The sequence below is a fragment of the Terrapene carolina genome, unplaced genomic scaffold, assembly GCF_002925995.2.
Source record: "Terrapene carolina triunguis isolate 2854851 unplaced genomic scaffold, T_m_triunguis-2.0 Scaffold236, whole genome shotgun sequence".
NCBI classification, from domain to species: Eukaryota; Metazoa; Chordata; order Testudines; family Emydidae; genus Terrapene; species Terrapene triunguis.
Window position 1 is genome coordinate 10968896 of NW_020664587.1, and position 20825 is coordinate 10989720.

Below are 20825 nucleotides of genomic sequence, written 5' to 3' on the forward strand. Positions count from 1 at the left end.
AATCCCTTCCAGCCCCTCCCATCATCACTTGGTCGGAGTGAAATTCTAAGCAATTCATCGTGCACACTGCTTCATTTGTGCCAGGGCTGAGTCTGGCACTGCTAGGCTTGGCAGTTCAGAGCCCTGGCACCACTGGGCTGGTTGCATTCATTATGAATGTAAAATAATTGCTTGAGGCCTGGCACATAATTGCTTGAGCCTCTTTCATTACAAATTAAGCACTGATCGTACATCTCTCCTCCAAGAATACTATTTGCTGTTGTAGGCTGCAGTTCCCTTGCTGCTTACCCATCTCTGAGTGAAGAGTCAAAGCTCCACTACCACCCCAAACTACCCCACAAAGGGGTGCTAGACAGAGGTGGGATCTGTGCCCGTCTCTAGGGGCTGATGGTGTTTTACTTGTGGAGTTTCCGGCTGAAATGAACTTGATGTGCAGGTTTTATTCCAGAAAAGGAAATCAAGAAAAGCAAACTGGTTAAAGGGGAAATGGTGAGCTGCCTTTGCTCAGAGCTCTCCATGCTCATGGAGACATACCTTAGACAGTTTATACAGGGAGAAAAAGGCAGGGGAGTATTAATGTGGGTCTTTAATGTTCACAGCCTTCAGGGGATGGGGAGACTGAGATCAAGCACCAGAAGCAGGGGAAGGGATCAGGTGATGGATAATGGCAACAATGCCTTTCACCATTATGGGTCACTCCCTATGTTTCAGATCAGATAATGACTAGAGACAGCAGCAAGCCGCAGGGTTCAGAACCAGATCTGGACTTCGGCGTATTATCATAGAATCATAGAAGATTAGTGTTGGAAGAGACCTCAGGAGGTCATCTAGTCCAACCCCCTGCTCAAAGCAGGACCAACACCATTGGTTCAGACCAGACTCGAGTAGTGACTGAAAGTTGTTACCATCTGACTGTTGTTCGACAGTCTGTGTGAAATGAGTTGATGGTCTCAGTCCAGTTCTCGGTGGACATGTGTCCACATCACAATTGCCTTTGCCCCCTTTGTATGGGGAATCGTAGACCCAGATACAGAACCAGATTCGCTTCCCTCTGCAGATCTGGGAGGAGAACGTAGGCTAAGAATTTGCTGCATGTGACAGGGATCCGATTTCTTTATTTGAGGGGAGTTTGCGGCTTGATTTGCAGAGGTGTTAAGCCCAGGCCCGCTGTGAGTAACGAAGGGGCTGTCCATCTCTGAAAACCAAACTTTAAGGTGAAAACACCCAGGGAAATGGGGACAAATGCTATGTGTCTAACCTGCCACCAGAGGGCAGTGGTTTAGAAAGTTTGGACTCTGGGGCTGCTGCTGTGATGTTAGAGCAGAGGTGGGCAAACTATGGCCCGCAGGACCGTCCTGCCCGGCCCTTGAGCTCCTGGCCGGGGAGGCTAGCCCGTGGCCCCTCCCCTGCTGTCTCCCTTTCCCCCGCAGCCATGCCACCACGTGTGCAGCGCGGCAGCCTCTGGCGGGGCTGCGAGCTCCTGCTGCTCTGAGCTGCATGGTAAGGGGGCGGGGGTTGGATAAGGGCCAGGAGTTCCCAGGGGGGCAGTGAGGGGACAGGGAGCAGGGGGCGGTTGGATAGGTGTGGGAGTCCCGGGGGGGCCTGTTGGGGAGTGTGTGTGTGGATAGGGTCAGAGCAGTCAGGGGACGGGTAACAGGGGGGTTGGATAGGAGGTGGGGTCCCAGGGGGCCTGTCAGGGGGTGGGGTGTGGATAGGGTCGGGGCGGTAGTCAGGGGACAGGGAGAAGGGGGGGTTGGGGTCCCGGGGGGGCGGTTTGGGGCATGGGGTCCCGGGAGGGGCGGTCAGGGAACAAGGAGCAGGCGGGGTTGGATGCGTCAGGGGTTCTGAGGGGGGCAGGAAGTGGGAGGGGCGGATAGGGGGCGGGGGCCAGGCTGTTTGGGGAGGCACAGCCTTCCCTACCCAGCCCTCCATACAGTTTCGAACCCTGATGAGGCCCTTGGGCCAAAAAGTTTGTCCGCCCCTGTGTTAGAGAGACAAGATGGGTGGGGTAATATCTCTTATTGGACCAACTTCTGTGGGTGAAAGAGACAAGCTTTTCAGCTACACAGAGCTCTTCTTCAGGCTGTTTGTATCCACCCAGCCAGCAGCAGTACTCTGGCAAGCTTTAGCAAAACTTCAGTGATTTGGGATTTAGTCTCACATAATGTCAGCACTGCTGATCTTGCTGTCAGTGAATGCAGGAGTTTAATCTAGTGCGTAGAACAATGCAGCTGGGTGCTCTTTGTTCAGAAATTATTGGGTCTAAGGCAGGCAGGGCCGGCTCTAGCTTTTTTGCCGCCCCAAGCGGCGGCAAAGGAAAAAAACAAAACAAAACAATTGAGCAGCTGCCGAAGTGCCGCCAAAGAGGAAACGAAGGACTGATGGACCCGCCGCCGAATTGCCTCCGCAGTCCCGGACGTGCCGCCTCAACGACGGACTGCCGCCCCTTTCTATTGGCCGCCCCAGGCACCTGCTTCCTTTGCTGGTGCCTGGAGCCGGCCCTGAAGGCAGGAATCCCTGGGTTGAACGCTCTGGCCTGTGTAACGCAGGAGGTCACACTAGATGATCCAATCATCGCTCTGGCCTTAAAATCTATTAACTGCAAGATCAGATAACAAGATTTCTCACCCTTTTCCCCCTGGTGCAAAGTTCCAAGCAGAGTTTCATGTTAAAGCTGTGTTATAAATGACACTCGTTCCAGTTCTGCCTCACTGGAGCTCACAGACCCCCACAAACTTGGGGAAGTTGGACTCCAACCCCATTTCTGAGCTTTACAGCTTGGTCCCCCTCTCTCTGAAGAAAAACAAATTCCAAGAGGCTGGTTCCATCCCTCTACAAATGAAGACAAACGAGCAAGGCCTTTGAATAATAATCTCAAAGCACCTTGGGTGATGCAACGCTCTTGAGGACCAAGGGAAGCACCCACACCATGGTCCTTACATAGGTCATCATGAGCTATAGCAAGTCCCTGTCAACATGGGGTTGTAAATAACACGAGTTCTGAGGAGAAGAAAACATGAGGACAGTTAACATTCTTCATCCACAGAGCTCCTTGATGGACAGGGCTGTGTGATTAGACACAAGCAGTGCTAATTGATAGGTGGGTTTTGCTTAATTAACTGGTTGGACTTCTACAGCTTGCCCAGGTGAGGTAGGAGGGATACATACACAAGCTTTTCTGTGAATTTGTGGCACACTCAGAGCATTCATCAGGGCTTATATCCTACTGGGATGGGTGCTAGAATAAATCTGAGGTAGAGAACTAGAGAATAATAGAGGATCAAGGCCAGGGAGTGGGTAGGCATCAGGTATGGTATTTTCCCAATACATGTTTGGCCTTCAGGACATCACAACCAGGTTATGGTGCACAGGGCTTTACTACTGTATTCGATGAGTGTTTGTAATTAATTTAAAGAGGTTGTAAGTTGGGCCCCAGGCTCATTTGGGATGGTTTGTCCTTGGGAGAAAAGCTTTGCACCTAAACCGAACTCCAAGGAAAAATGAAAGGGGAAACCAAGTATTTTGGATTTTTAAATTGGCTTTAAAGAGTACTAAGTTCCCACCCCAAAATGGGGCCGAGAGGTCAGCCCCCGCCTGTTCATAGCGCAGCTCTGTTACACACTCAGGGAATGCTTTGAGGGTGATCTCGTTGATCAGCCATTTGCTTGGGCCAAAGCTCTGGTGGTGTTAGCAGCTAGATGTCAGGGAGGGTGGCTGTTTTGCTTTGCCTCAGGTGAAATCCCGATGTATGTAGTAGGCCAGGATAGGCCTAGGCAACACTTGAGCCCCAGGATTTCACTCTGTTGTGAACAGTAAGATACTGAGCAATTGATAATACAAACCCCAGAAATATCCAAGCAAGAATCCATTCACTAGCTAGGAAGTTACTGTACCTTAGAGTCCAGGATCAGATAGCTTGCAGGGAGTGGGGGCTTTTCCATGGCTACGCACACACAATCAATGTGCCTGGGAACTCTTCCAAGCCAAGCAGAGAGTGTGCAGCAGTGCCAACTCTTATGACTTTATCGCCAGTCTCATGATACTTGGTTTGTTCTTAAAGCCCCAGCTCCTGGAGGCACGGGATTAGGTGAGAATCTCAGCCTTTTAAAAAGAAGTCTCTGTCCCTTGTGGTTGCGGAGAAAAGCCTGAAACTGTGACCTGAAGGTGCCCAAAAGGGGGAGGGATAGCTCAGTGGTTTGAGCATTGGCCTGCTAAACCCAGGGTTGTGAGTTCAAACCTTAAAGGGGCCATTTAGGGATCTGGGGCAAAATCAGTACTTGGTCCTGCTAGTGAAGGTAGGGGGCTGGACTCAATGACCTTTCAAGGTCCCTTCTAGTTCTATGAGATAGGTATATCTCCATATATTAAAAGGCTCAAAGAACAAGAGCCCTGAATATAGATTAAATCTCATGATTTTTTTGAGGGGCTAAACCCATGATTTTTGGGGGGAACGTTATGTAACAAGCAGCCACATCTACAGTAGGATGGTTGTTCATGGGCTGGCTGTAGTGGTCACTTGGAACTTAACAGCTGTAATAGGGGATACAGCTTGGCTCCTCCGGCTCCAAAAGCCCAGGCCCTTACTGCTTGAGCTATAGGAAAATCTCCATAGCTAGCTAATGATGTAGGGACTATGACACACAGTTGATCAATTCAGATTCCATTCCATAGAGGGCAGTGCTGCACATAAGCCAGTCGATTCTAATGCATATTAACTGCAACAGGCATAGAGCTCACTAACAAGTGAGGTGGGTGTTTCTGGAGTGAAGGAAGCAGCCACGAGGTGTTTCCAATGAAACTAGCTGCCTTGTTTGCAGAGGTTACGTAACCACAAACATGCCCCGACACCAGTTTTGCCTTTTAAAGTAACAGAGGTAAAGCCACCAGACCAGAAACGCCAGCCCCAGGATGGTAAGTCCCAGCTAGGGCTTTCAGGCAGGCAGTTCCTTATCAGAAAACAGGCCTTTGGCTCCAGTTCAGAAAGCGGGAAACTTTTCACTCCTTGTGCACCTTTGTACGACACAGTGCGTGCGTGGACTCCCATTCCCTCTTGCGCACGCACGGCTTCATGTGCTCCGACAGGAATGAAGGCAGGGCGGTAGCTCCGCAGTCTGTTCCTCGCCGGTGTCGCTTACATTCCCGAAGACAGGAAATTACTTCCCTTCAGAGGTGACTCACCTGGGCTTGGGAAACATCCCCATCTTCACATCCCAGCTCACAGAGTCATTCATGAAGGAGCCTCTGATATTTTGGGCTGTCTGTTCCCTGGTGGGTAAGTACCGGCTTTCATTTCCTTTCTATCGGGAGAACTACGGCCTTCAATGGTTTTACTGGTGCAGGGGCTGGTTCCCCCAGCAGGGGGTTGCTGTTATGTGGCTGCTCTAAAATGAGAACTAGAGCAGGGGTTCTCAACCTTTTTCTTTCTGAGGCCCCCACCAATGTGCTATAAAAACTCCATGGCCCACATGTGCCACAAGAACTGGTTTTCTGCATATAAAAGCCAGGGCTGGTGTTAGGGGGTAGCAAGCAGGGCAATTGCATGGGGCCCCATGCCAAGTCACATTGCTCAGGCATCAGCTTCAACCCCGGGTGATGGGATTCAGGGTCCCGGGCTTCAGTCCCAGGCGATGGGGCTTCAGCTTTCTGCCCTGGGTCCCACTGGCCCTGCTTGGCGGCCCCTCTGAAACATGCTCGCAGCTCCCCACGGGGCCCCGGACCCCTGGTTGAAACCCACTGACCTAGAGAATTCGCTTCTGCTCAGGTTAGTTTTTAAGCTCTCCGCCGGCATTGCTCTAATCTTAGTTGTTTTTGTAGCGCTGCTGGAGTGCACGGTGCTGTACAGACTAGCAAGGGAAGGACTAGGGGCTTGCCCTAGGCCCGATCCAAAGCCTGTCAAAATCACTGAAAGCCTCCCATTGACTTCACTGGGTTTTGGATCAGGCCCTCTCGGAATTAGCAGACCTTGGGGCTGGAGGAAGGTGCAATAGGAAACTGGCAGGGGAAGGAAGGTAGAGGGATCATAGAGGTCAGATCATTGGCTGGGTTTCTGCAGGAGGCAGCCCCAGAGCTGAGGCCAGTTACCGTCAGCAAATACACCAGGCGAAGAGCTGAGCTTAATGACTAAGGGGCTGTGTCACCCCCTTCAGCAGTGGGATCCTCAGGATAGGGGTGCGGGACAGGGGCAGGGTGAAGAGGGGTTCAGGTCTCTCCGCACCATGGATCCCCAAGATCTGTTTGAAGTGTGCCCCCGAATCCGTGGCAGATGGAGCCATCCACATGGAAAGCCCCTTTCTCCCCCCGTGTTCTGTTGGGCCCCCTCCTGCCAGTGGCTTGGTCCTCCTGGGAATGCTAAGTAGCAGCCATGGAGAGGACAGTGGGACCTATGGCTGCTCCCAGCTGGGTTAACTCGCTCCGGTGTCTGTGCAGAATTCCAGCAGGCTCTCCGGTGCCACGGACCACGGCCAGGCCCCTGCCCCCTCTCTCTCCTGCTCCCCCAAGCCCTGCAGAGCCCCTTCCAGGACACATCTGAGCAAAAGGGACTTCTGTGGGGAGCCATTGGGCTTGGGGTGTGTGGAGGTAGCACGCAAACAGCATTTGCCCCAACTCCCTCGTGGGCAGAGGAAGACTCAGAGCCAGGTGCTGACCCCCAGGGGGGCGCTCTGGGACAGTAGGGCAAGAGAAAAAGCAGCAGCAACCCTTTTATGCCGAGCAGCGCCAGGGGCTGTATCTTTCTGAGGCTGGCTATGTGAGCACAGGGGCCGCAGGGTCAGTCCTCAGACCTGGCTCCAGGAGCCCACAGAGGGCCTTTCACCCTGGGGCATACTTAGGGCCACGTCCTGCCCTCTTTCTGCCCCCACCAGCGCCCACGTTACTATCCGTGTGCACTGCCCTTGTGCCCAGAGGGAAGCTGTGCTGGGCCCTGCACGGACAGAGGTAGGCATGGCAGCTCGCACTCAGAATAGGGGCGTCCATCAGGGCAGAATCTGGCCAGCCCCTGTTTACTTATCGCCTGGTGCCAATACGTTTCCTTGTCGCTTCGGCTGCACCTAGTGACTTCTGAAAATGTAGGTCACTGGCTCCAGAGGGACAGCCGGGGCATGCTGTGTAAACACGGCCTCTTTGAGGGTTAGATGCTAAATATAAGAGCCTGGATCAGTTCCCTTGGCTGCATTCCAGACCAGCAGGTAGCACGAATAAGTCGTGGGAAAACCTTGCCTTGTGTATTTACGTGAGTAAGTGCTCTGAAGGGAGCCCAAAGCCCGAGCCCTGGTCCGTGGCTCACATCAGCTTCTTGCTGGGCTGATTGCTGGGGCAGAGTAGCTCTCTGGAGCACGTAGAGAAAGATCAAGTGATTTCCCTGCTCCCCAGAGCCAGGCTCCTGGGCCGAGCCTGGTGAAGCCAGATGGCACGTAGCTGGGGAGTTGTCTTTACCCTGACGCTCCCAGGCCAGAGTCCACTACCAGGCCCTTCAGCAATTCCTCTGAGTATTGCTCTCTGTACAATCATCCTGAATCCAACCCAACTAGCCGGCCGACTTCTCTTGGCAGGAGAGGTTCTTTGCCCTCACTCATGCAGGGTTCAGCAAGGTCAGCCAGGAAGTGACACCCTAAATGTTAGCGTAATGCTCCTCACTGCCCAGGGAAGAGGCAGGGAGGCATGGATTGTTCTTGGCAAGCTGCCTTTGGTACCCAGATCAGGGGAATCCTCAGGTGGTGTCAAGCCACTAGAGTGGCACTTATTATATATATTGCAGTAGCATCTAGGGGCCCCCCAACCAAGGAACAGGGCCTCTCTGTGCTAGGCACTGCACAGACATGCGGCAGAAAGATGGTCCTCGCCCCAAGAGCTTAGTCTCCACCCACCCTCCCCATAGCCAGGGTGGGCGTGGCCCAGGAAAGGGAGCATGGCCAGCACCCCTTTATATCTGGCTGATTCGGGACTGCCTGAATGACCCTTAGAGCTAATGGTGTAAATCAGAGCAGCCTTCAAGGAACCAGCTAGAGGCCTGGACAGCTCGAGGTCTACAGGAATGCAGAGATGGCATAAAGGCACTGTTGCCCCTTGCTACTCCCCATGAGCTGTGCTGAATGCTTGGGGGGTCCAGCTCAGGATCTGACCTGTCGCATGTGGCTTGTTGTGCTAAGTGCACTGCTGCAGAATTGCAGGCTGTCTCCAGCAACTGGCCTCAACCCCAGCCCCAGCCTAAGCTCAGTCCACATCCAAACACCAGGTCCTCAGCCCATCTCCAGCTGACTGTAATGGGCATAGTCTGTAGTCCTTGATCACTACCATAGGGATAACTAGCACCCCCGCAGCTGGCTGAGTGTTGTGGCAAAGCTGGAAATCCTGGTGTTATGACTTGGAAGGTGCCTTTCAATGCTAGCTCCCTCGTTCCTCTAGGCTGTTCGATCGCAGAGAGGTCACCGCTTCTGAAACATGCAGCCTTTTCTTCTACAAACTTTGAGAACATCTTCAAGTGGGAAAGCGAAGCAGATACTCCCCCGGGCACAGTGTATGAAGTCCAGTACAAACGGTATGTGGGCTTTGCCTTCTCCTTGGGGCCCTGCTTGAATGGGTGTTGAGTTCCTGGATTTCAGGGAGAAAGGCCTGGAGCAAGAAAGCAGGCTTAGCTGCCAGTGGCTGCTTCTTTGACTGCCATGGAAATGACTCTGCTTGGAACTGAGCTCCAGGGTCTCGGAGTTAATCTCAGCTGGAGAGTGATTGTCAGTTAAGAAGGAATAAATGGAAACTGAAAGCTCTTTGCCAAGTGGATAAGGACCCTGAGCTGGCGGTTGGGGTTCTAATCCCTGCTCTGCTACTGACCTACTGTGGGACCTTAGGCTGTTCTGTGCCTCAATTTCCCCATCTGTGAAATACAGCTACTAATACTGCTTGTACTTTGGTAAAGTGATTTGAGCTAAACAGATGTGCAAGACTATAGAAGAGCTTCAAATGATTGTTCCAGAACTAGGAATAGGTGGAAAACTTTTGGCAAAAACAAAATAAAATAAAAAACAAACTCAGTTCCATATTGTTGGTTCATTTTCCAGCCAGTTCAAGCAGCACATATTTTCTGCCCTGCAGAGCCCAGCCTCCTCTCTGTGGGAAGGGAGAGGTCAGGGTTATTTCTTGATACAGTCATGGGCGTTTGAGAGCTGGTTTAGAAACAGGCCACATAACATTTCCCAGGCTGCGCCCAGGGGGACTTCAGATAATTGGCCATTAGAATTTTCTTGCAATCCCACCGCACTCTGGCCCAGCTGGAGGGTCTTCTTCTCGGAAAGCTCACGGTTCTACCGCTCTCTAACCCCAGCCCAGCCATCCCTGTCCAAGCCTGCTGTGGGTCAGCGACAGTGATCACGTTGGATTAGCATAGTTAGCTAAGAGCCCCAAGGGAAAGTGCGGTCTAGACAAAGAGGCTCCTTTGTGGATCATCTGGTCCTACAGGCCATGAGGTCCCGGGCTGCATCTGTGGTGGTTCACGAGACACATGCAGGACCCAATTATGCAATCCTGTTCTTTTCCTGAGCTGCACTTACTCATGTGAGCTGCAGTGCGACTATAGCTGGGTAAATGCTGCTCAGCATAAAGGCTGCAGTATCAGGCCCAGGGTGAATCCAGCCACTAGCTGGGAGCCCCCGTCCATTGAACAAGTCTACTGTAGGGTCCTGGTCACCCAGGGCTTGATCACTGAATTCAGAGGAGCCTTTGGCGAAGACTGACCCCAACCCCTGTGCTCCGTTGGGTAGCTGCTCTAGCTGCCAAGCTACAGGGAGCTTCTGGCAGTGCTTAATTTGTGCCAGGGCTTGGCAGGGCTGAGCCCCGGCACATCTAGCCTGGGCAGTTCATAGCCCTGGCACCTCTGATCTTGCCGCATCAGTTATGAAAGTAAAAAAATTGCTTGAGCCCCAGCACCTCTTTCATTACAAATTAAGCACTGGCATCTGGGATCAGCTTCTCCTTACAGTTCCCCTGAGAGGAGGAGACACAATCTATGCAAGGAGCCTCTTCCAGCAGAGATGGCACAGCTGCTGCCTATGGGCCATGTGGATCCCAGATCAGCTGGGGTCCTGAGCAGGATGCACACACACAGTGAGACTGGCTGCTGCATGGAAGGCGCCATGTGTAAGAAAATTCTCCTCTAGGGTCCTGGTTACCAGCCGGTAAACACAGCAGTGGATTCCTGAACCCCTTCCAGAAAAGGCAGAGAGGGCGTGTGCTCCTTACATACCTACCTTATGATCCACAGCTCAGAATTGAAGCAGAGTTTCCTCTAGTCACCAGGGTCAAAATGTTCCATGTTGGGTGTCGACATGTGCCTAAATCCATATCTAGGAACCTAAATACAGAAAGTAGTTAGGTTCCCAGAGGTACTCATTGCCTGGCCGCTGGGTAGGTAGGTGCTCAGCCCTTCTAGAAATCAGGCCTCTTTAACTGTCTAGATAAAGGATAGAAGTATCTAACGTTAGGTACCCAATTCTGCAAATGTCACCTTTAATCTGTTCAAGGTCTTTGCCAGCTGCAGTGAATATGAGTTGTGTGTACTTCCTGGTCCCTTTTTGACGCTGATTCTGTTGTTCGTGTAAACAAGCCCCTTTTTCATAAAGAGATAGGACAAAAAGTTACCCGCTCACTGAAGAAATTCTCATCAATGGCTGAAAGAAAAGAATCTTTAAACGACCCAGTAATTGTATGTCCCAAATCTGTATACTGAGTCATTTATAGAGGGCTAAAAACCACTTTGGGTCTGGGAGCTATAAGACCTGGGTTCTATTACAGGATTGACTGTTCATTTTGGGTAAGTCACATCCCTGCTCTGTGCCTCAGTTTCCCTATCTGCAAAATGGGGGTGTGTGAAATGACACTTCACAAGAGCATTCTGAGGCTTAATTCAGTCATATTTGTAAAATGCTCTGAGATCCTGCTCCGAAAAGCACGCAAGAAGCAGAAAATAGTGGCATTGGTGTTGGTCATTACTTTGAAACTGCAGATCTCAAATATTTAGGGAGCGTGCATGCATGTGTGTCTATGATTGTGTAAAATATATTCTAGCAATTCGATAGGGCGGACTGAGAGCAGTCACTTTGTCTTCTCTTAGGTACGGGGATGAAGACTGGCTTCAGAAGAGCGAGTGCCAGAATATCACGCAGCCCTTCTGTAACCTCACGAACGAGACGGAAAACTTCAGAGAGCGCTACTATGCTCGAGTGAGGGCCATAGTCCAGAACTGCTGCTCCTCCGACTGGGTCTGCTCACAGAGATTCTACCCCAGAGAAGACAGTAAGGGATATGGCTGGAGTCTGTTAACACCACACCTGATTACTTTAGGCTCAGTCCTGTTCTCATTGAAGTTTATTGTGACATGTCCATTGGCTTCAGTGTTGCAGGACAAAGCCCACTATGGAAAGGGGCTTGTGGGTGTTTCCCCCTCTGAAAGAGACTGTGATGTCGGACAGGAAGGAGTTTGACTAGGGAGCTTTGGGATCCTGCTGACATTTGTGTCCAGAGTGGGTTGGAGGCGGAGAAGAGCTCCTGACCTCCCCTGGAAAGCCAGATATCTCTGACGGAGCAACTGCCCAGCTTAGCGCACTTGTGGGCTCTATTAAGGGATAGCGAGACCCAGCGGGACACTAAGGGGTATGATGGGAGCCTGTGAGCAGCCACAGACCTAGTCATAGAAGCTGTGAGATTGGAGCTGTAGAAGGTTAGGATAATCTGCCAGCCTTATGGATAATTAACATAATCTCACCTCCAAATCATCTCTGCCACTGATTGACAGTGTGGCCTGGGCAAGTCCCTTAGCCTCTTTCTGCCTCATTTTACCCTCTCTGTAAAATGGGGGTAATATTTACCATGCCTACTTCACAGGGACATTGTGAGACTTAGGGTATATCTATATCTAAATTCCACAGTGGTGCTTCCGTCAACCTAGGTGTGTCTATACCGGGGCTTAGGTTGGCTTAACTATATCTCTTATTTTTCACATCCCTGAGTGACGTAGCTAGGTCGACCTAGGTTTTAGGTTTAGGCCTCAGTGTTTCCAAAGCACTTTGACATCCTTGCATGAAACATGCTATAAAAGTGCCATGTAGTATCCCTAACTATTAGAAATTCACCTTTCTTTGGGGTGCATCTCAAGGTGGGACTATTGTACCCCACAGCCATTCTCTACAGTTTGATTTTTAAGGCTATGTGACCCTGACACACTACAGGCAGTCGCTTTTAACTCACAGCTGATCAAACGCTTTGCCTCCACCTGTAATCTTGTTTGATTTCTTTTGACACTTGCCCTTCAGTTTATTTGAGAATTCATCGTTCATAGTGACTCTTTCACAGCCTGCGATAAGGAATGATTGATGCCACATTTTATAAAGCTCCATAAAAGTTTAATAACTCTAGGCTGTCGGGCATATTGGGCTGAAGGGCACTGTACAATGTCAGAAGCAATAATTATACTCGCTAGTAATGTATCATCTTTCATCTAGTTAAATGACATTGCCCACTCTCCATCTTCTTAGCTACTATTGGAAAGCCGGAGGTGAAATACGTTCCTAGCGTTAGATCCATAAAGTTTTTCATCCAACCCCCCTACACCCCTCTGAGAGATGAGGATGGCTCCCAGCTAACTGTGGAAGACATCTACAGCAGATTTGATACCATCGATTACCACGTGATGCTATTCAGCCAAAAGACACACCAAGAGGTAACACACCTCCACAGACACACTAACCGTTGTCTTTCGTAAAACCCAGCCTTGTTTGTCTGAATAAAATGCGGGGGCAGGGCAGGCATAAAAGTGAATTCATGCTAGATGGGATTTCTGAAGAACAAGACAATTTTCAGTATCTTTGATATTCAGAAAAGCCCAATCCTACAACTGACTAGAAACTGACCAGACTCAAACGGGAACATGACCTATCTGGAAGGGTTGGTTGGAAAATGGATTTTCAATCTGTCCCATGAAAAATTTCAAGATTTTGAAACTTTTTTTCATTCTAAATGGGGACAAAAACCTCACAATTTCAAAAATGTTTATGAAACATTCATTTCGGGTCAGCTGAAACGTTTTGTTTCAATTTTAGCTCTCTTTTTATATGTACATTTCAAAATGAGAAGTTGTTTAAAAATGAAAAATCAAAACTCTTTGTTCTACAAATGTCAAAACTGGCTCTTTTGACACTTTTGAAAGTTTTTCCTCAATGTTTTCCTAAACAAAATTTCAGCAACATCGATGTGATTTTGTGGAAAAATTCAGTTTTGTCAAAATATCATTTTGTGATGGAAATATGTTGCAGTAAAAAATTATCCAACCAGCTGTACTATCTTCATTGTCTCAGGGAAGTGAAATACAAAAAGCAAACAACTAATGGTGGAAAACTAATCAGATATTTTGCTAATCTTGGGGGTTATTAGTAAGAGTCAGGTGAGGATTTTATTAGTTAATACAAGTTTTTTGTTGATTTTTTTCAATTGGAGTTGAAGTAATTAAATAATTTAACCTCTTTAAAATACAAATCTCTGCATTTGGGTTCTTTGTTTTGTTTTAACAGTGGGAAAAGAATGAGAACAACAAAGAATTTGAAGTTTCCAACTTGAACCCAGACACCGCATATAATGTCACAATATATCTCAAGCACTTAGAAAAAAGAAGCCAGCCTCGTGTATTTTGCGTTAGTACGTTACCAGGTGAGCCTGCTAAATCTGCACGTCTGAATTAGAGGCCCGTGTAGTTGGAAATGTGGAGGGGACATGGGCGGTGGGTGAACCCTGCCCCCCTTCAGGGAAGCTAGCACTGGCACTGCCCCTTCCACCCAAGGCCCCACCCCTCCACTCACTGAAGCTCCGAGCACTCCTCCCCTTTCTCCCTACCCCCATCCCCACGGCCAGAGGAGCCCCGGCCAGCCCGCCCCAGCCAGCACGGCTGGCTGTGCGGCCTGACCCACAAGCTGCCCAGGGCTGCTGGCTGGCCCAAGCCACCCCTGGCTGCCCCAGCCCCTGGCCACCAGACCGAGCCCCAAGCTCCAGGCCATTAACTGGAGCTGAGGCCCCGCTGGCTTTGGGGGACAGGGGGAGCGACGAGCGAGGGCAGGGTCTTGGGGCAGAGCATGGGTGGGACCACGGCCTGGGTTAGGGGAGGCTTAGCCTCCCCTGGCCTTCGATACCTGCTGCCCATGGGAGGGGAGGTGTCCATGTGACACTCTAATAAGAGGTGGGTCCATTCCATGAAAAGGCTTGAGAACCACTACATCAGGGAGCACAGTCCAGCAGCATGTTATTTCTCTATTTTAAGTTTCCACTACCCCAAGGCCTTTGTGTAATCAGACACAGCTAACCATGGGGAGAGCTGCCTAGGAGAGACAGTTTGCAATTACACTCAGAGTTATAAGAAGGAGTGGGATCAATTTATTCTCACCAGTCCATTAGGAATGGGAAAAAAAGTGATGATCTCAAACAGCAATAAGGAGCATGGTGGAAAACAGATGTGCTTAATGGCACAGTTAAGCCCTAAGAACTGAATGCTGGAGGATGGATTAGATGATCCAGTACATTATTTCCAACCCTATTCTGTGAGGCTAAATTGCATTTTTTTCCCCCCACTGAACAGACACCACCTGGCTCCTATACTGTGTTGGGGGAATTACATTTGCTACAGGATCGCTGTTTGTTGTGGTATGTTATGTGATCTATAAATACATCAAGCAACGCACAGCACGGCCGAAGTCTTTGGTAAGTGTCCTTAAGTCTTTACAGGAAATGTTTAATAGGGGAGAATGTAAATCCATCTGAATAGGATCATAGAATTATAGCAATGTAGGGCTGGAAGAGACCTTGAGAAGTCAAGTCCAACCCCCAGTGCTTGAGGCAGGACCAAGTAAACCTAGACCATCCCTGGCAGGTGTTTGTCTAACCCAGGGGTCGGCAACCTTTCAGAAGTGCTGTGCCGAGTCTTCTTTTATTCACTCTAATTTAAGGTTTCATGTGCCAGTAATACATTTTAATGATTTTAGAAGGTCTCTTTCTATAAATCTATAGTATCTAACTAAACTATTGTTGTATGTAAAATAAATAAGGTTTTTAAAATGTTTAAGAAGCTTAATTTAAAATTAAATTAAAATGCAGAGCCCCCCGGACCAGTGGCCAGGACCCGGGCAGTGTGAGTGCCACTGAAAATCAGCTCGCGTGCCGCCTTCGGCACGCGTGCCATAGGTTGCCTACCCCTGGTCTAACCTGTTCTTAAAACCCTTCAATGATGAGGATTCCACAAACTCACTTGGAAGCCTAGTGCAGAGCTTAACTACCCTTGGAGTTAGAAATTTTTTCCTAATATCTGACCTAAATCTCCTTTGCTGCAGATTTAAGCCCATTACTTCCTGTCTTGCCTTCAGTGGACCTGGAGAACAGTTGATCACTGTGCTCTCTATAACAGCCCTTAACATATTTTAAGACTGTTATCAGGTCCCCCTTCTATCTTCTTTTCTCAAGACTAAATATGCCCAGGTTTTTTTAACCTTTCCTGATAGGTCAGGTTTTCTAAACCTTTTATTATTTTTGCTGCTCTTCTCTGGACTCTCTCCAGTTTGTCCACATCTTTCCTAAAGTGTGGCGCTCAGAACGGGGTACAGTAGTCCAGCTGAGGCCTCACCAGTGCTGAGTAGAATGGGACAGTTACCTTCAGTGTCTTACATATAACATTCCTGTTAATACGCCCCAGAATATTAGTCCTTTTTGCAACTGCATCACATTGTTGAGTCTCATTGAATTTGTGATCCCCTCGAACCCCCAGATCCTTCTCAGCAGAACCACTACCAAGGCGTTCCCCATTTTGTAATTGTGCATTTGATTTTTCCTTCCTCAATGTGGTACTTTGCACTCCATTATCCAAGTTATTAATGAAAATATTTTAACAGTAATGGACACGGATTGACCCTCTCCGCTGTCCCAGTTTGACAGTACACCATTAATGACTCCTTTGAGTATCATCTTCCAACTAGTTGTGCACCTACTGTATAGTAATTTCATCTAGACTGCATTTCCCTAATTTGCTTATGAGACTGTCATGTGGGACTGTGTCAAAAGCCTCACTAAAATCAAGATATATCACATCTACTGCTTTCCCCCATCCACTAGGCCAGTAACCCTGTCAACAAAGGAAATTAGACTGGTTTGGCATGATTTGTTCTTAACAAATCCATGCTGGCTATTCCTTATAACACTATTATCCTCCAGTGCTTACAAATTGATTGATTGATAATTTGTTCCAGTATCTTTCTGGGTACTGAAGTTAGGCTGACTGATCTATAATTCCCCCGATCCTGTTTGTTCCCTTTTTTAAAGAGAAGTACTATGTTTGTGCTTCTCCATTCCTCTGGGACCTCGCCCGTCCTCCAGAAGTTCTCAAAGATAATTGCTAGCAGTTCTAAGATTGTTTCAACTTATTCCTTAAATATTCGAGGATGAATTTCATTAGATCCTGTTGACTTGAACACATCCAACTTATCTAAATATTCTTTAACCTGTTCTTTACCTAATTTGGCTTGTGTTCTTTCTGCCTTGTTAGTATTAATTGTGTTGAGTTATCTGGGCACCATTAATTTTATAGTAAAGCATGAAGCAAAATAGGCATTAAACACCTCAGCCTTCTTGATGTCATCAGTTATTAGCTCTCCTTCCCCACTAAATAGAGGACCTACATTTCCCTTCGTCTTTTTCTTGTGCCTAATGTATTTAAAGAACCTCTTCTTATTGCCATTTATGTCCCTTGCTAGGTTGTAACTCATTTTGTGCCTTAGCCGTTCTGATTTTGTCCCTACACGCTTGTGCTGTTCTATGGTAACTCCTCCTTAGCTATTCATCCATGTTTCCACTTTTTGTAAGATTCCTTTTTTGGTTTTCAGGTCATTAAAGTGCTCCTGATGGAGCCATATTGGCCTCTTACTATTCTTCCTGTCTTTCCTTTTCATTAGGATAGCTTGTAGTTATGCCTTTAATATTGTCTCCTTGAGAAACTGCCAGCTGTCCTGAAATCCTTTTTCCCTTAGATATTGTTTAAAGTTTGCTTTGAAGTCCATTGTCCTTGTTCTGCTGCTCTCACTCTCTCTGCTCCTTAGAGTCATGAAATCTATCATTTCACGATTGCTTTCTCCCACGTTGCCTTCCACCTTCAGATGCTCTACCAATTCCTCCCTCTTGGTCAGAATCAAATCTAACGTGGCTGTCCTTCTGGTTATTTCCTCCATTTTCCAAAACAAAAAGTTCTCCCATGTACAGTCCAAGACCATTTTAGAAATGTTGTGTTTTGCCATATTACTTTTCCAGCAGATGTCTGGGTAGTTAAAGTCCCCCATTACTACCAGGTCTTGTGTTTTGGATAGTTCTGTTATTTGTCCTAGAAATGCCTCATCCACCTCCTCTTTCTGATTTGATGGTCTAGAGTAGACACCTACCAGGACTTCATCCCTATTGTTTTACCCCTTTTGTCTTTACCCAGAGACTTTTCAATTGGTCTGTCTCTCACCTCCTTCTGGACCTCAGAACGAGTGCATATATTCTTGATGTTTCTCCTCCCTTTTTATCCTGCCTGCCCTTCCCGAACAATATACATCCCTCTATACCAATATTCCAGTCACGAGACTTATCCCATCAAAAATAGAATTCTAGCATGACTAGTTGTGGCAGATAACTGTACAGAAAAGGTAATTGCCAAAGGAGTGTTACACGTGCCTCACACAATGCAGCCTGGTCATTCTAACTCAGGGAAAGATTGTTATGGCGAGTTTCAGAGTAGGGCAACACAGGTGATGGCAGGTCTGAAGACTCTTTGTTATGAAAGGTTAAGGAAGCTGGGTTTATTCTCCTTGGAGAAGGGCTGACTTTGAGGTGATCTGCTGGAAGGTTTCAAAATTGTGAACCCCAAAAGCAACACTTTTATTCTTCTTTACAGCCTAAGTTTTCAAAAGTGACTAGTGATTCTGGGTGCCTCCAATCTTGGGTGCCCAGCTGGCAATAACTTAGAGGGACTTGATTTTTAGATGATGGATGCTCAGCACTTTCTGAAAATCAGCCCCCCATTAAGGTGCGTCAAGTTGGGCACCCAAAAATAGAGGCATCCAAAGTCACTAGTCACTTCTGAAAATCTTGGCCTACATGTTTATCCCTCCACGTGAATGGCCATTAACAGTATTGGGAGCTCTGCGTGCTAAGCTAAGGGCAATCCATTTCCATGCAGCAGGGTGTGAGCCAAATACAGCAGAGGGCAAGAAGGAGTTTGTTCCCTCATATGCAGGATTGCACAATTGGTCTGGTGCATGAGGAGGGGTGTTTGCCTTCCTTTGAAGGAACACTGGAAGACACAGGATCCCAGATCGTCTGGGCCAGTGGATCAGATCCAGTATGGCGGATTGCAAGCTCCTATGCACAGTTTCCCAAAGGGATTTTGCAATAATATAAAACAAACTTTGAAAACTCACAGCTTCATTGCTACTCACTAACGTTTGTCTTTCTACCACGACAGGACTTCAGAGGGATTTCAGCCTTCCAGCCCCTCATGCTAACAGTGGAGCATATTATAAGCCCCATTAATGATTTATCCAAAACTACTCTGTACACCCCAGATGTGCAGTTAATGCCAATTAATCTGCTGCAGCAGACGTCTTTATTCCATTTGCAAAAAACTTCCTATCAACAACAAGCCAATGTGTTGGCGTTTCAGCCCATCATTCAGCCAGTCAGCCAAGCGGATGGTTTTCCTTCAGCGTACGCTCCTCAAATAGCCCAGGAAAATCTACCATGCATGCTGAACAAGAAACCTCTGGCCTTGACATATGGAGTGTGCATCGAAAGCCCAAGATGCATCAACAGGAGGAATTCTCAGCCAGACCAGATGCTGCAGGATATTTCTCCTGAAAGGTTTGTCAGTGGCAAACTTAAAACCGAGACACCAGGCGAAAGGTACTGTGATGAGAACTACAAGGAGCAGAGGCCGAAGCTGGTAGAGAGAGGATTATGGGAAAGCCGTGACACTGACATGACAGGATCGGTGTTCTCCATGGGGCCAGCGCAGCAGCTGATGCTCCAGACAGACTGTGAGGAAGCTAAGCTGCACATGCCCCAGCAGTCACTGTCTCTGCTGAAGGAAGGAGGAAACTACAGATGGCAGATGGCAGGGTTGCTGCCATTGCTGTCCTCGCTGACAGTTGACACAAACTCTGTCTCAGAGGATGGGCTTCCTCCATCATCATCCTCCCCCTTACTAAAGTCAGTCTGTACCTGCGATGACCTCCCCGGGGAATGCAGCACAGGCCAGTTGATGTCATTAGATGCATTGTCATATCCTGAAAACAAACGGAAGCCTCCGGACTTTCAAACAACAGATGTGCTACCGGCAGCAAGGGAGCCGGGCTGCCTAGAACTAAACGCCATTGCACCCCATGCCTCTAGCTCCATCCAGAACACTGACATGCTTTTCACTATGCTGTTCAGAGACTTGGATTTAAAGGTACAGTGGGAGCATGGCCAGAATGAAAACACACTGATGTGTTAGCACAGCGTTGAATGATCTCTAAGGGCCGGATTCTGCCAACCTTTACTCACATTAATGAGTGCCCTACTGGGCAACCATCCTCATTGAAATAAATGGGATTACTCGCTGAGTAAGGTACTAATCAACATACGTAAGAGTGTTAGAATCTGGCCCTACATTTTCATGGGCACGGGTGCCTTTACTAACTGCATTGCTTCTAGGAAAGCTATGTTATCTTTGCACTTTAATAATACCTAGCTCTTTGTTTCTTGGATGTTGTGAAATGGATGACACCTAAAAGTTGGCCTATTTTAAAACCAGATTCAACCCCCATAAAATTTGGGTCAGTTTGGGGTGGGACCCAGATTTCGTAGCTGACACCTGTTTCTTTGCACCAAAATCTCAGATCTAAACTTTGGGAAAGTTCAGATCCGGATGAAGTCACAGCGGGAAACAAATCTCGTTCAGAGAGGCTCTCATGAATGGTCATTTCCCAGATGGTAATAGTATTTTTAAGCAGATTTTGTTTAGAGCATGGAGATTGCAGGCTGGGCCTGGAGTCTCATCGTGTGTTCGTCGGTCACTTATCACTCGTCAGCCGGAATCTATCAGAGGTTCTGAATCAAAGCTGATTGACAGGAGAGTCAGTTTGCAATGTCACTGGAAAACAAGGGTTAGTTCAAGTTACACTCTTTTTTTCTTTGGCTTTTGGCTAAGATCAACTGTAATACCAATACTGACTTGGACTCTTAATACATTCCATGGGTGGCGTACCCGAGCCCACTTATCCACTGACGCTTTAAAAACTCCCACACCCCAATCTGGATCTATGCTGGTTATGTGATATGTATGTACCTCGTGAACTTTGTAACGGATACTTGCAATCTCCCATAACCCAAGCCCGACCCCAGATGTACAGTACATTCCCTCTTAACTTGTGTAAATTTGATTTTAAACATTAACTTTAATAAATTTTTTATATCCACTGAATACCTGACACCTCCCCTCCTCCCCTGTGCTTATAGCAGGAATAACAGGTGTGTCTTTTCCATGTTTAATATCTCTGTCTTAAATGAGGAATGAATAAGGGCAACTAATAAAGAGATGAAGCATCATAACGAAGCCAATAGCTGCCAATTCACTGGCTTGTTGTAAGTGTTTCTATTGATGCTTCTAGGTAAATATTTATTTGGAAAAAAAACCTAATTGGATTTGTTCACGTACAATCCAATCCAAGGTCTTTATCACAGTTCCATCATTCAGTGGCTTTTTAATATTGTGTTCTCTTCCACTTCTTTATGACAGG

General features: G+C 48.0%; 1 protein-coding gene across 2 annotated transcripts; it reads left to right on the plus strand.

Annotated features, from left to right (window-relative positions):
* Window positions 1–1420: 1420 nt before the first annotated feature.
* IL22RA1 (interleukin 22 receptor subunit alpha 1) lies at window positions 1421–20611 on the plus strand. 2 transcript variants are annotated; one of them, XM_024203635.1, is made up of 8 exons: window positions 1421–1500; window positions 5083–5272; window positions 8401–8533; window positions 11099–11280; window positions 12519–12703; window positions 13551–13686; window positions 14606–14727; window positions 18512–20611. In XM_024203635.1, exons 2-8 carry the CDS (start codon window positions 5230–5232, stop codon window positions 19538–19540), a joined length of 1830 nt encoding a protein of 609 aa, XP_024059403.1. In that variant the 5' UTR covers window positions 1421–1500; window positions 5083–5229; the 3' UTR covers window positions 19541–20611. The 2 variants fall into 2 exon arrangements, with proteins under 2 accessions (XP_024059403.1, XP_024059401.1); XM_024203633.2 differs by lacking the exons at window positions 1421–1500; window positions 5083–5272 and having other exon boundaries at window positions 7776–8533.
* The last annotated feature ends 214 nt before the right edge of the window (window positions 20612–20825 follow it).

Coding starts and splice junctions, on each gene's coding strand:
- IL22RA1 (XM_024203633.2), top strand. CDS start 8,355: ATGACTTGGAAGGTGCCTTTCAATGCTAGCTCCCTCGTTCCTCTAGGC. Junction 8,534..11,098: donor TATGAAGTCCAGTACAAACG/GTATGTGGGCTT, acceptor GTCTTCTCTTAG/GTACGGGGATGAAGACTGGC. Junction 13,687..14,605: donor TTGCGTTAGTACGTTACCAG/GTGAGCCTGCTA, acceptor CCCACTGAACAG/ACACCACCTGGCTCCTATAC.